Here is a 15,574-nt window from a genome sequence, read left to right on the forward strand (position 1 = left end):
TTGAAAATACATGTCACATTAGTACCAAAAATTGGCTTTTACTTGTTAGCAATTTCTCTTCATCTAGACATGCCCATTCTGGAACTTAATGCTTTATTACATTAGGAGCAAGTAAACCAGAATTCTTCAGTGGTTCTGGGGTGGGAAGTTTTTATTTCTGGGAAGTATCATCTCTTGGTTGACAGGCAGTGTGTCCATCAGCAAGACCACCACCAAAGGGAGCGGTTTCCCCTCAGTTCCCAGACTGACCCTGCTTGATTAGAAGGTAGGAAAGTTCTGGTATTGTTTGTTTCCAAGCTGTTATGACACTGTTTGGATTCTAATTATGCAGAAAATTTCATTTCCAGGAGAGAGGCACTATCTGAGGCAGTGGCGCTCTTACCCCTGGACTTTTGGGGCTGCCTGCACTGCGCCAGGCGGCCGAGTGTGATTGTGACCTGTGTTGGGTGCTTTAGAGACAGAGTGCGGAGTGGGGAAAGAAAAATTTGGGATGGGGATATGTTAAGCTGTGTGCTGAAATATTTTTGTGACTGCATATTTGCATAAATATATCTCATGTGTTAAAAATACTGTGTTTGTCACAGTGTGTGTGTGCGCGTGTGCACGTGCACGCTGGGATGATGCTTAACTTGCAGGAGGGGGACCTCCAGCAGTGGGCGGGGGGTCTCCAAAGGCCTTTAGGTCATAAGAACATAAGAACAGCCCTGCTGGATCAGGCCCAAGGCCCACCTAGTCCAGCATTCCATTTCACACAGTGGCCCACCAGATGCCGCTGGAAGACTACAGGCAGGAGTTGAGGGCATGCCCTCTCTCCTGCTGTTACTCCCCTGCAACTGATACTCAGAGGCATCCTGCTTTTGAGGCTGGAGTTGGCCTATAGCCATCCAACTAGTAGCCGTTGGTCCAGGCTCCAAAATTACCTAAGTGCACCTCTGATCTGAGGTAGGGATTCAGGCTAGAGATTTATTGCACCCTATCCCCAGCACTCAAGGAAAAGAGTTCTTCTAATGCCAGCTTTCATTGATAAATCTTCCAAAAGTATGTTCTAGCAAATGAGAATATAATCCTGCATTTGGGATGAACTACTTTTCTACATCTCAGAAATAACCAGTGGAAGCACCAAAAAAAATGTGAACTTCTTGTAAATTTCCATTATCATGGGTTCCCAGTGGGGCAGTCTCCCCCACCCCCAATCTCTCTCTCTTTTTAAAAGGAGAAGCTGACAATCTGAAACAAAAGCATGAATCAGTAGACTCTCATTTGTGATTTGGCATGTCTAAACTGCTCAGCATCACTTTTCAGTGGGATTCCCTTCTATTTATCTTTCCTATGCTATAACTTTTTATGTGCTTTTATTTCATATATATTTACTCGTAAAGGGTTTTCTTCCAGGTGCTGGGCTCAGTCTGAGAGCTACAGAGAAGCTCCTTCCCTTGGTATTGTTCTGGTCAATGGACCCAGTCTGTCAACTGAGGTATTTTAGAGAAGTAAAGACTGTTCCACCCCAGAATTTCTGAGAAATTTAAAGAATGTCAACATTTTCCTTATAAGAATGCCCACACTATGGACGCACAGGATGCTTCAGATGTACATTCGGCCATCCCTTCCCAAAATAGATGTGTAGAATTAGGAAACACATCAGCATGCTACATACTTATTCATGTAGTCTACATGTAAATTTGAAGATAACATTGCTGCCTGTAATTACTTGTTACTGGTATAAAGGACAGCCAACTGGTGAACGACATTCATCACTACTTCATAGCACCGTGTCACAAAACAGGACAGCTCCTGAAATGACAAATTTTGGACACATTTGTATTAGAAACTATTTCTCACTAAATGAGTATTTATCAATTAGGGACTTAATGTAGCAAAACAACTTCATAATTAAATACTTTGCTATTGTATCCTAAACAACGATGTCCATAATCATAAACAAACTTGAGATTTTCAGGGTATTGTGTCTGGAATACTGGTGCTGGTTGCTTTTTAAATTATACCAGCTATGAATTCTTAATGCTTTCATATCTGTTCAGCCTCTCTGGAGAGTAATGTCTTGGGAGTGTGAAGTCCCAGCAATACAAGTTTAGTGGTTGTGCAACAGCTGTACCAAAGCAATATTTACTGTTACTGGCTCTGTAGTCAGTTTCCTGCTAACAGTAAATTGGGACTTCACCTAGAGAGTGATTAACATTTACTGTCAGCGTTTTCTATCCTCTGGAAACTGCTAGTGACCTTATGCCTTGGTAAATGCAAAAGAAAATCAGTAGAAAACAAAACAAATCTAAATAATCTGAACATTCTCCCAACACTCTCTTATGAAACAGTAAGAATAATCTGGAACCACAGAATATGCAAGACAGACAAGAGATCATACATGTGTGTCACAGACATCAATTATGTCAAGGATTCCAGAAAAACAGCAGCCAGTACTCTAGTTAAAACTTTTCAGAACCAATTATTCCACCACTCCTTTTGAGACAAGTACATTTCACAAAGATGACCATTTTTCTGGACCATACTACAATCACGTTACTGAAGTTATGCCAGTTACAGAAACAGGATTTCTTTGAAACAAAAAAACAAAAAACAGGAAGTTGAGCAATTCTGATCATGCTTTCATTTAAGAATCTGTGGTGGTGTTTCTGTGGGGAAACCACGCTGTTTTGAATGTTCTTAACGCGTTACCCATTTTAAAATGCATTCTCCTATTTTTAAAGAAAACCAGTACTTCAATATATCTATTTTTAGATATTGTTTCAAAGCCAATCAACATGCTGCACATAGCTCAGGGCTCCCCCACGGGGGGGGGGGACCCAACAGAGGCTGAACTCTTGAGCAAAAATGTAATAATGGGGGAGAGGAGTGGCTGTTTAATTCTTTTCAAGGCAGCCATTTGTGTGTTCAAAGTTGCCTTCCCCCAGCTGCTTTTTTCTACACATTTCCCTTGAAAAGAGAAATACAGGGTGGTAGCACTATGACATTTTGAGTGGACAAATTGCTGGCAGGGAGAGAATAAGCAGTTCCCAACCCCACTCCAAGTCCAGTCCACTGATCAAGACAGAAACTTTTCGAGGCGGGGTGGGGAGACTCATCCAGAAAAGAACAACAAAATTATACACCCATTGTGTAGTTTGAGTCTGCAATCCATCTGCTTAAACCAAAATGTTTACATCATTTAGTTAAAAAAATCCTAAACAATAAAAAAGAAATCAGTGTTTCTTCTAACTGTTGGTGATACAGCTTCTTTTATTAGCACCCAAAGTGCTCTGTGAATACACTAACCTAATGTTTAGGTATTCATGCATTTTTTCATGTGTGAGCAGGGGTGGAAACAGGCATAGCACAGCATTTATGGAGCAGTGGGGTTAGTTTGGAAACGCTTTCACTGCATTCAAGACAGATGTTCACTGCATTCAAGACAGATGTATCTGAGGCAAGCCTCAAGAAAATACTTCTGCAAGTTAATAGCAGACGTGCAAAATTAGATGACTAGAGACCCAAGAACACAGGAAACTACATTGGCTGCGTTCTTACAACCAGAACGATTGCAGTTAGAGTGTTAACTGCAATCAGTGAGCCCCATGCGCAACCTGTGAGTATACAAGTGAAACTCGGAAAATTAGAATATCGTTCAAAAGTCCATAATTTCAGTAATGCAAATTAAAAGGTGAAACTGATATATGAGACAGACGCATTACATGCAAAGCGAGATAAGTCAAGCCTTAATTTGTTATAATTGTGATGATCATGGCGTACAGCTCATGAAAACCCCAAATCTACAATCCCAGAAAATTAGAATATTACATGGAACCAAGAAGACAAGGATTGTAGAATAGAACAATATCGGACCTCTGAAAAGTATACAGTATACTGTGCTTGATTGGCCAGCAAACTCACCTGACCTGACCCCATAGAGAATCTATGGGGCACTGCCAAGAGAAAGATGAGAGACATGAGACCAAACAATGCAGAATTGCTGAAGGCCGCTAATGAAGCATCCTGGTCTTCCATAATACCTCAGCAGTGCCACAGGCTGATAGCATCCATGCCACGCCGCATTGAGGCAGTAATTGCTGCAAAAGGGGCCCAACCAAGTACTGAATACATATGCATGCTTATACTTTTCAGAGGTCCGATATTGTTCTATTCTACAATCCTTGTCTTCTTGGTTCCGTGTAATATTCTAATTTTCTGGGATTGTGGATTTGGGGTTTTCATGAGCTGTACGCCATGATCATCACAATTATAACAAATTAAGGCTTGACTTATCTCGCTTTGCATGTAATGCGTCTGTCTCATATATCAGTTTCACCTTTTAATTTGCATTTCTGAAATTAATGGACTTTTGCACAATATTCTAATTTTCCGAGTTTCACCTGTATAATGTGAACTTGGAATTTCCAAGCAATCCTGGTTAAATCGCTTTGGTTAACCAGCATTTAACCAGGATCGTTAACTCCAGTTATCTATTAAATGCTGGTTAATCGCAACAATTTAGCCATGACTGCCTGGAAATTCTGGGTTTCCATGACATACTCCATGGGAGCACACAGGGCTCACCAACTGTGGTTAACTCTTTAACTGCAATAGTTCTGGTCATGAGACCACAGCCTTTATTGCCTTCAACTCTCCAAAATGCTGTATACATTCAAAGAGGGTTTAAGCAAGCATTTAGACAAAAATAAATGATCTCAAGTAGCAAGCCAAAATTATGAAGTCCATTATTCATCAGAAAAAACACAAAGCAGAGTTACAGAACTGTGTCATACACTTTACCTGTAAAAATGAAATAAATCTTCCCATCTGTATTTGGCTATCTCCTTCCAACTTACTGGAATCCATAGCTTGAAAGGCAAATATGGACGTTACATTAGTATCAGAAAATGCATCAGCTACCCTATTAATTAATTATGCCAAAGGTTTTATAACCTATTTCATTTGAGCCATAACACCATTAAAACATACTACTACAAAAACAGTGCTTTTCCAATGGACTCAAAAAGCGGGGGGGAGGGGTTGTTAGCCAATACTTTTATCATTTTTAATGCTGCCTTAGTCCTTACCACACAAAGATAATCAAGACTGTCCTATTCACAAAGAAATAATTATATTATTATCTATAGAAAATGTATGTTTTATGGGAACACTGACCAGATATATTTCCTTGAATGCCTGCCATTTGACCTTATATTTTAATAAATCAAAACTCAGGGAACCTTTAGTTAGTGACAAATTTCTTAGATGAGTATTTTACATGTACACCAGCAGGTGCAAAAAAAAAAGTGGCTTATTTATGTGCATGCCATGAGGAACCAAATGCTCACAGAGCAAAACAAATGCATGTGCTTGCTGCATGCTGACTGTGTACACACAGGGTAAATCTAGTTTCCTAACATGGAAGTGATCTTTATACAGCTTTTCTCATCACTCCAATCCCACGACAGAAGCAAATGCACCTGACAAAAATTCTCCCTAAGCATGGTACATGCATGGTACTCAGATGTCCTGCCCACTACTGCATTTGCTGGCTCTACTTAAATGGTTGAATCAACACATAGTCAGGAATAAACAATTGATTTTAAAAAGCGGATCTTGCAGCTGCTGCAGCTCTCTTTTTGCTTCATGAATGTTAGGCAGAAAATCAAAGTAAGTGCTTTGTTTCTGTTTTGGCAGCACATCACTATCTCTTTCAAAAGGGATTTTAATAAAAGTACAGCATGAGAGGGTTACTGGCAGTTTTAAACGGCTTCACCCAAAACACCATTAACAGCCTACTTCTTTTGTGAGTAATACAACCAGCAGGTATTAGAAATGTTCCCTTTACCAACTAAATTAGAAACCAAGTATATTGCACTTCTATAGCAATCACTATCCTAAGACCTTAGAAAGCCTCTTCTTCCTTCAAAGCAAGAGTGAATCAGTCTTCAAAAGACTGTTCTGAAAGCAGTGTGATCTCATTCATCATACTGATGTGACTTGCCCTCAAACCACAGAAAGTATTCAGCACTGCCTGAAGGTTCTGACCAGGTGACCTGCCATTTCCATGCTCAGCCTCATCATCATTTTGGCAGTAACACCTTCCCCATCACATGTCATCATTTATCAAGGTCTTGCCATCATTTCCCATCAAATTACTATGACTACCAACAGTTCTTGTGTGTGGTCATAATTTCTAAACTGACATGAAGACTTCTACTCAAAATTCTGCACTGAACTTGTATTCAAAATGCAGCAGATCTCGTCACAGAACAGACCACCACACATTGTAAATTACTATTTTATTATTCTTAAATAATAAATAATAATTCTTATTAAAGTTTACTTAAAATATTAAGAATTCAGAATTAAGCAAAGCACTCCTTTTGTCAGTGAAATTCTTTGGTTCAATACCATCAGTTGGTTTCAGCCCAGCAAAGTTATTTGAAATGCAAGCATCACAATGTGTTTGCAAATACCAAAACATTCACAGCTTTCTCTGCATGTGCAGAGCCGGTGTCAGCCTAAGGCTGGCACTCTTGGACAGCTGCCAAGGCACCAAAACCCTAGGAGAGCCCACTGCTAATGCCTGCACTGCCCCTAGGGAAGAATCAGGCCCAGCCGGCAAATGGGGACTGCTAGCTGAGTGTCCCCATTACTGTGGTGGTGGCCACAGGCTTTGTTCATTCTCAGCAGGCTGCCAACAGCAACAACAGCATTCCAGCCAGTGACTGCTGGCCACATTTTCCTCCCTACAATGCCCCACATAGCATTTTGACATGGATGTGCGGTATTGTGGGGGCGGGGAGGACAGGGACACAGCAGGTAATAGGTGCTGATTGGAACACTATTTCCACACTGCTGCTGGCCCACCGAGAACAAAAGAAAACTGTGTCCATCACAATGTACGGGGAGAAGGTCAACCCAAGTAGGAGATTGCCCATCAGAGGTCAACAAAATATTTGAACAGGCCAGATGAGCTGTTCTTTGGTTCCCTCAAGAATCAAACCATGTTTGAGCTACATTACTATGCACAGCATTAGAGTTCATTTTAACCTCAAAACAATAACTATTAAGGAATCTTCACATATCAGCATAGCTACAGTACTTACCTCCTTCTCCATAAAACAAGAGGCCATTATAAAATTTTGTTTCTGCCTAGAAACAAAAGAAGAGATTTTTTTCTCCTTGAACAAGAACTCTATAAAGGTTCAACACAGAACACACACGGCTACATCTGTAAACAGTAGAACATGAACATACTACGAAACTGAGACATCAGTTTGTAATTGACAAATTCTCACTTTAAGATGTTACCTCATATTTTAATTTCTTGATTTCACAGCAAAGAGCAGCATACACAGTGATGACTTTGTTTAGAACCTGAATAAATCAAACAGAAAAACAGACTAGTACAGCTACAGCACAAAAATAAAAATTACTTCTCCCCTCAAAGGAAGAAAAAGATGTATGAGACAGAGCATTTACAATCATTTTTGTAATAAAACAAGTATTTGAAACTAAAGCAATTTACCTTGTTTTCCGTTTTTATGAGTTCAAGTAAGGAAGACTGTTCATAAGGCAAAAGCTAAAATTAAGCAAACACAGAAACATTTTTAAGAAAGCCAGAAGATTTGTCATGTAACTGAACAGGCAAAATTATCTAAATTACACTAACTCGGCTACTGCAAGTTACTTGCTTCTTTCAAATCAAATCCCAAATGCAATTACATGGTGTAAAAAAAACCCACCCTAATTATTATTATTATTATTATTATTATTATTATTTCTTGTTTACACAGTCAGACAGGTGTTATTGACTGGTTTGTTTTATCCAGACATCGAGTCCTTCCCAAGGACCTGGAATGGCTGAATTTTATTGTCAATGTTGTTGCTGTTATTATAATAATATTATTATTATTATTATTATTATTATTTTATGCTACTGGCAGGCTATAGAGATTATCTTTTCTCCTTTGAAAAGAAAGCTTCCTGTCCTATTCCCCTGCAGAGAGAAAGAACAAAAAGCAGAGAGCTAGGAGAGCTCTTTCAAAACTTCATTCTAACAACAAACTAAATAAATAATATCTATAAAATGGAAGAGGTCTCCCAAGGAGTGTCTTCCCAACCTATACTCTGCTATTTGTAGGTGTGCCAGATAGTAGCAGTGGACGGTTTCTGTGAAGAACTACTAGCATACAGGAGCAATATTGCTCGCATTCAAAGGCTTGCTAAAAATGCACTCTCAGAGTTTTGAGTTTTGTCATTATAACAGATATGCAGCCATTTGAAAAGTTTATACAGTATATAGAATCTACATTCATGAAAGAGACGTTCAGGGGGAAACACAAACAAATGTTTTGCAATAGGAAAAGAGAAAAGAGATCAAATAATTTCAATCTGTACTTGCTATAGGCCCATTTATGCACATAGGTACATTCATATAAGCTTCTGTTATTGTTTGTACTAAAAATAAGTTGGTTTAGGCTGAGTCTGTTCCACCCCTGGAAGGAACATGTAAAATGAGAGTACATTTGACCATCTGCACTTCTACTGGGATTAAGGAAAGCACTTCCAGAAGATAATATATCATTTCCTGGAAGCTTTGGATCCCTGCAACTCTTCAGATATATCAAGTAATGATCCAGCAACACACAGAAATGGGGGCAGACTCAGTAAAAATACAAATTATGGCTGGCATCTAGAGGGGACCAGATGCACAAAGCATTTCTACACATGCATGCACATCATTTATTCTTCTAGTAGAATCTCCTTAGATCTCATGGGGTACTACTCTGGAGGGTTCCACAAACTTCAGGAGGATATTGAGGGGTGTGGATCCCAGCGTAAGTTAACAATAATTTATTGATTCTCTATTCTTTATCAAGTATTCCATGTTTTCATTTTTCAGCTTTTATCACACAGGTTTTCCATCATAGCACTTTTTAATACCACACAAGGGTATGTCAGCCCAGTAGTGTTGCACAAATGGTGCGCAAACATTACACATGAGTAATTAAATTAGACATAGTAGGCTTACTCTTGTGTAACTTTATTTGCACAAGTTGCATACATGCACCATTACTGGGCTGACATATCCTTGTGCAGTACATCAATCACTATGCTTTGTTTTTGCACTATGTCCTTTTCTCTTTCTCCCTCCCTCTCTTTTTTCTTCATTGGAGGAGCTCAGGCCAGGGAGCTCAGATCATCAGCTTTCTCCGGCCAGAGAACTCGCACCAATAGTTCCTAATCATTATGTTTATATTTTATATGATGAAAGAACTGTCATTTTAATCTGAACTACTCTTAGCTTATGAATAGCAGCATATGAGTTTATATAGGTGTTAAATTAAATTCAAGATTTATTTGGCTAATTGACCATTGGCCTTTATGCAAAACACAAGGACAGTTTTATCTCTACCTCTTACTAATGTTTGCTCAAAACTGTGTAATTATCTTTGTAAAGCAGCTGAATGTTAGATATTACAGTTATAATTCTACATACAGCTCTACAAAGGATCTATTCCCATCAATGGGGTTTATATATACAAAACGATGTAAAGCACTGCTGCTTTACACAGAGCTTTAGCACAAATATTTCTGTGCTCAACTGCAAGTGCCTGAAAAGTTTATATTAGTTACTCAGCAAAATTAAGTGAAAAGATGTGTATTAATGGAAGCATACATTTAATGCAATGGGATCAAGATTGAAGTCCCAAACATCTCCCACGGAGTCATCCAGCGCATCTTCAATTCTCTTCAGTTGGGAAGTGTATGCTTCAAGGAATTTCCCATAATTCTTCAACTGTACTTCAGCATGGATTTCTAAGAATAAATAATATTATTTTTGTGATGACAGATTTATGTAATCACAATACAATTCCTTAAACTTTCAGTACAAAAAAATAGCTATATCAATACAGCTTTGTGTCTATTTTAGTTTTTAAAGAAGATCTATTCCCACATAGGACATTTTTTCCTTATTCCTCTTTCGGTAAGTGACCTATTAGCGCAAAACAGAAAAATTTTAGTCAAGACAACATATATTCATATCACAGAAACATTCAGATGGTCAAATATCAGGTTTATGACTATAACTGATTTACCTGTTCACATTGCCTATTTTTCTGTGTTCTCTCTTTTCTACCATATTACATAGTGCAAATTATTTATGACTTCTTAAACCTATCATTAATGACACAGCATTATTAGTGTACTTTATTCACATGCAATTCATTTGTTAGTCATTTCAATTAAGCTACATTATAATTCAACAGTAACTCCTTTCTAGCATTTCTACACAAGCAGATTTTAGAACTCAAATGTAAAATTATTGATCTTCTAAGAAAACTATGCAATGTCACCAATACTGGTTGTCTTACCAGAGGAATAGAAAGTAAACAGCACGCCACCAGATTTTAAAAAGGGGTCAGTGAGGAAATGGGAAATTATAGTTAATTTGCCTAATCTCAGTCACAATAGAACACATTATTAAAACTAAGATAATTATAGAAGAACAAGCCTTGCTGAGGAAAAATCAGCATGGCTTCTGCAAAGAAAGACCTGCCTCATCAACCTTGTACAATATTTTGAGCGTCAACATGTAAATAGGATTGATCCAGAATATACCATTTACTTGGATATCCTAGAAGCGTTAGACCAAGCCCTGCACCTAAGATGCCTAAGTAAGCAATCACAGAATAAGAGAATTTGTAACTGGTTAAAGAACAGGAAGCAGAAGATATGGCTAAAACTGACAGTTATCACAAAGGAGGGCAATAGTCACTGGCATCTCCCACAGACTTGTATTAGGGCCAATTGCTATTTAACCTATTCATAAATTACTGGCAGTTATTGATAAACTCTAAGGGTGCAAATGGTTAAGTGCTCCAAATGGATCTGTCCATACTGGGGTAAATGGGCAACAAAATAGCAAATGCTCAGTGTTAAGAAAGTGCAAAATCATATTAACATGGAAAGTATCAGAAATGGTTATGGCTATCAAGAACAATATCCTGGGGCCAGTGTTCCCTCTAACAGGGATTCCCAGATGATATTGACTACAACTCCCATAATCCCCAAGCAAAGGCTATTACAGCTGGGGATGCTGGGAGTTGTAGTCAACAACCTCTGGGAATCCCTGTTAGAGGGAACACTGTTAGGATTAGGGTGGACAACTCCATTAAATTATCAACTCAATGTGCAGCAACAATGAAAAAGGCAAACTCATGTTAGGAATTATAAGGAAAGAAACTGAAATTAAAGTGGGCAATACCATAACGCTTTTATATAAATCTATCAGGCAGCCACATTTTGAATACTAATTGCCCCATCTCAAAAGAAGACTGGAAGAAGGGGAAGCTGTTATCGATGTGGACAAATGAACAGAGAGAATCAGGGTCATCCAATGAAGCTGATCAGCAGCAGCTTCAGCACAGACAAGAAAAAAGTACTTCACATAAAGCATAATTTGATTATGTAATTTGTTAACATAATAACTGGTAATGGCTGGCTGAGAAGACAACAAGAAAATAAAACAAATTTATAGGAGATAAGTAATCTCTTAGCAACAGTAGTTAAGTAGATCCTCCATGTTCAAAGGCAGAGTGCCTCATAATACCAGATGCTGAGGAGCAAACACAGGTGAAGAGAATGTTGCCTTCATGTCCTGCTGCTTCTAGGCTTCTGGGGAGCATCTGGCTATTGTTAAGATACTGGACTGGAGAGATACTTGGACTGACCCAGCAGGGCTCTTCATTTGTTACTACATCTAGAAGTTGTTAACTAGGGATTAGAAGAACTCAAAACTATGTTTTTGCTTACAAGAGTTCATGCTCTAATGCAGATCTAATTTCTTCATTTAGCCACACTGAGAAAAACAGGTAACTCAGATTTTCTTTTCTACAGAACCAGCTAGACACTATTGTTTATGATGAATGTCTGTTCAGTTCCTCTTAAAAGTAAAGAGATTTGGAGAAAGAAAGCAATATGTGTGGAGTAAAACAGTCTACAGCTTTGCTAAGGTTTACATTTTTAGCATCACAAAATAAGAAGTAATACAGAGTGATATACTGATGCAAAAGAACACCAAATGCCTGAACACTTAAAGAAAAGTTTGAAACTAAAATTGAGATATTAACACTAAAGCCAAAGGTCTGAAAGCCTGTATTTGTATACAGATCTAGGTCATGGGCCCTGATATATTTTTCGGCATGTCCACTAGTAAAAATGTAAAGTTCACAAAGGATTTCTGCATCAATGGGACAGGTTTCACAAAGTCTTCCAGGGAACAATTCCTAAAACCACTTCCTGGTTACGAGCACAAGGGACAGAGATCATGTAAAAGCCAATGCCTACTGCTGGCTCCATGATAAGCCTACAACTTTCAACTTGCTTTGCTAGGGGTTGGAGATCATGAGTTACTCAACAGAGAAATGTTTTACACTGTTCAACCCCTGCAGTTCAAGTCAATCATATGCATTGCCCCACAACTTCATAGCAGGAAGGTTTTGGGAAAATGCTTTGAAAACTACCGTTAGCCAAATTGACATGAACTGCTTTCCTCTGCTTTGCTTATTAACAATTTACAATTCCTGCAGAGCTATTTGAAAGGAACACATCAAATCCCACCAGCCTTTTCTTTTTTAGTTTTCATGTGTCTGCTACTAGCTTGAATATTCAAAACTGGAATTATAGGCAAAAACATTTAAATTTTCCTCCTGTAGACATCAGAATAAGCGGACAAGCAGAATGTCAAGATGGAAAAATTAAACTTTTCCATCCAACTAATGAAAATAAAATGCTCCAGAATACTTGTATGCAAAACAATACATTCATTCATGACATATTCTGAGTAATCACTGTGTAGTGGATTCAACATGACAGTTTATTCCATATTATGCATAATACTGACACACATGTCCAGTGTTCCCTCTAACAGGGATTCCCAGATGTTGTTGACTACAACTCCCAGAATCTCCAGCTGCAATGGCTTTTGCTCGGGGATTATGAGAGTTGTAGTCAACAACTGGGAATCCCTGTTAGAGGGAACACTGCACATATCGTCTGTAAGTGTACACAATTTATACAAGGATTAATTTTTTATACTATGCATACCTGCTGTGAATGCAATATTTTGGGAAAGACTTGTGAATTCCTTCAAACTGAGAAGAAAAGTGAGAGAAACCCAAATACCATGCAACTAAATTGTTTCTCCGTGACTTAATTTTTCTGGCTAAAGCAGGAGAAGCTGTAGGAATAAAGTCTAACTGCATCTAGAAGGAAAATATCTACTTAATGGAAAAGACCAGGATAGACATACCAAGATTTGGATGGTATTTGCAATGAAGAACACTGAGAAAGAACAAGCACAAGCTGTTATAAGAAAACACCATACTATTCTAAAAGAATGAAAAATATTGTGAGAAAGAAACCCACAAAAAGAGGCAAAGAGAAAGGAAAGTATTACTACGAATAAGGGAATTGCTTGCTAAAATAAAAGGAAACCACCCCAACTGGGAGGAGCATTTACAGGAATCACGCTGTGCTCAGCACTCAGAAGTCTGTTACAGTCAGCTGATGTACACTATGTTGCAACAAAAAGGTCTCCACTGAATGCTACAGGGGAAAACTGTCTCAGATCCCAAAGCAACTTTCCTTCCCGAATTTGTGGCACAAGACCTTGACTTGTACTTCTGTGTTTATTTTATTTTATTTGCACTGGTCAGCAATGCTCACTTTCCTATTTACAACCACAAAGAGAGACTAGAATGCCCACTTCTCCTGAAAAATGCAATTAAAGACTTGGGTAAGACTGACAAGACTAAATTATCAGTCATGAACTCCCAACTGTCAGCACAAAAGACTAGATAAAACTTATCCAGGTGCATCTCATCCATACCAGTGATCTTGAAGATAGGTGTGTTCAAGTGGCAAACAGATAACACACTCTCGTTCCAGATTTAAAATGTAAACTATCACCACCTCTAGTTCTAGGCTCACAAACACTACCCAGGAGCAGAATTCACACTTCATCCATATGATGCCTACAAGACCACTTATGTCTTAACTACTTTTTTTTTTTAAGTCTTACTTACAAGGGAGGTGGGGCGAGGGGGGGGAGAACAGGACTCAAGAACTGTAAAATGGGATCATTTTTAACACCTTTCCCAGTGCCTAATTATGGGTAGAGCAAGGGCTCAAATCTGAGTTGGCAACTGTGATTGTGGAATCAAAAGACAGCAGGATAAGTTAATCCATAAAGAGTATATTATTATTTAGAACAGGGACTGCATCATGCAAGTTACATACAACATCTGAGGACCCAAGGTTGGAAACCCCTAATTTAGAAGATAGTACAGCGGGGAAACACATTGAAGTGATTCAATGTCACTTCAAATTCACTACTACCCAGAACTAATTAGTCTCAATGTCACAACACATTCAGTATTATTCGGATCAAATTAGTCTTTGGACTGAAGTTTGAAGAGTCCGACCATGTAGGACCGAATGTTTGGGAAATTCGGGACACAGCAGAAGCGGCGAAAGCGATCAATACTGAATTTGAAACCGGGAGCCATTTTCACTAGTTACTACCAGAATTTGGTTTGCAAGACTTCAAGAAGTTTCTATGGCACTCTCTCCCTCTATTTCAAGAGAGGCATCCCTGTGTGCATTTTGTTGCAGGGAATGAATAGGCTGCGTTTCTCTTGAAAGAAATACATATTCCGTTTGTGTTTTTTTAAAGGGGGAGCGGGAAGGAAAGATGCGATCCTGCCCAGGTGACTCAACTCACCCTTTTACCCTTCAGCCACCTTGGCTGTGCGGGAAGGGATGGCTGAAGCTGCAGAGCCAATTTATGCCCCGAAGAGGGGTCTCGAGCGTCGCCCCCGCCAGGGCGGCAGAGCTAAAGCGAGGAGCAGCGAGAGGGGAAAGGCCTCCCTCCCTGGTCAGGTGTTGCGGGGGGGGGTCGTGAATGTATTGAGGGGCAAAGTGGGGCGCCCTCCTTCGCGGGGGGGAGGCGAAATTCTGCCTGCAAATTTTGCTTGACTCTCTTCATGGGAGACAGACTCACCCCCCCCCCGCGCCCGCCCCCCAAAAATACACCCCTATTTGGCTCCCCCAGTGAGCGGCACACGCGCTTCCCGCCTCCTTCCTTCCTTCCACGCGCTTACTCTGAGAGCCGTCATCGACACGGTCGAACTCCCAATCCGGCGAAAGGGTCTCCAGCGCCATGACTGACCCACACCCAGCGGCGGCGAGAACAGCACCACCACCAGCCCCCTCGACTCACAGGCGCGAGGCTTCCGGCCACGCCCGCGCAGCATTCTGGGAGATGTAGTCCTGGTATCGGGGAGAAAGGGGCCGCTGGAGGCCTTGGACGGAGTGTGTTCAACAGCGATCCCTGCCGGTCAGTGCGTGGATAGCGGCGGCGAGTCCTCAGCATGCCGAAGTTTAAAACAGCAGCAGCAGCAGCAGCAAACCGGTAGTCCAGGCCTGCACAACATAAGGCTCTTACTGGCCCCCAGGTATCCCGCAGCAACACAGGAACTGGAAACAGCCTTATAGCGCCGTCCTATGCAAGGTTTTT

At 39.8% G+C, this 15,574-nt stretch overlaps 1 protein-coding gene across 2 annotated transcripts in view; it reads right to left on the reverse strand.

Moving 5' to 3' along the window:
- The window catches only part of WASHC4 (WASH complex subunit 4), an 82,846-nt gene extending 67,532 nt beyond the window's left edge, over nucleotides 1-15,314 (reverse strand). For both annotated transcript variants that reach the window (XM_053254500.1, XM_053254499.1), the window contains exons 1-7: nucleotides 15,159-15,314; nucleotides 9,671-9,810; nucleotides 7,517-7,570; nucleotides 7,300-7,365; nucleotides 7,095-7,140; nucleotides 4,783-4,850; nucleotides 1,709-1,791 (exon numbers count right to left, since the gene is read on the reverse strand). In XM_053254500.1, coding sequence (XP_053110475.1) covers nucleotides 1,709-1,791; nucleotides 4,783-4,850; nucleotides 7,095-7,140; nucleotides 7,300-7,365; nucleotides 7,517-7,570; nucleotides 9,671-9,810; nucleotides 15,159-15,219 — 518 coding nt within the window. In that variant the 5' untranslated portion in view covers nucleotides 15,220-15,314. The remainder of the gene's footprint in view (nucleotides 1-1,708; nucleotides 1,792-4,782; nucleotides 4,851-7,094; nucleotides 7,141-7,299; nucleotides 7,366-7,516; nucleotides 7,571-9,670; nucleotides 9,811-15,158) is intronic.
- Between the last annotated feature and the right edge of the window lie 260 nt (nucleotides 15,315-15,574).

The sequence above is a fragment of the Hemicordylus capensis genome, chromosome 5, assembly GCF_027244095.1.
Source record: "Hemicordylus capensis ecotype Gifberg chromosome 5, rHemCap1.1.pri, whole genome shotgun sequence".
NCBI classification, from domain to species: domain Eukaryota; kingdom Metazoa; phylum Chordata; class Lepidosauria; order Squamata; family Cordylidae; genus Hemicordylus; species Hemicordylus capensis.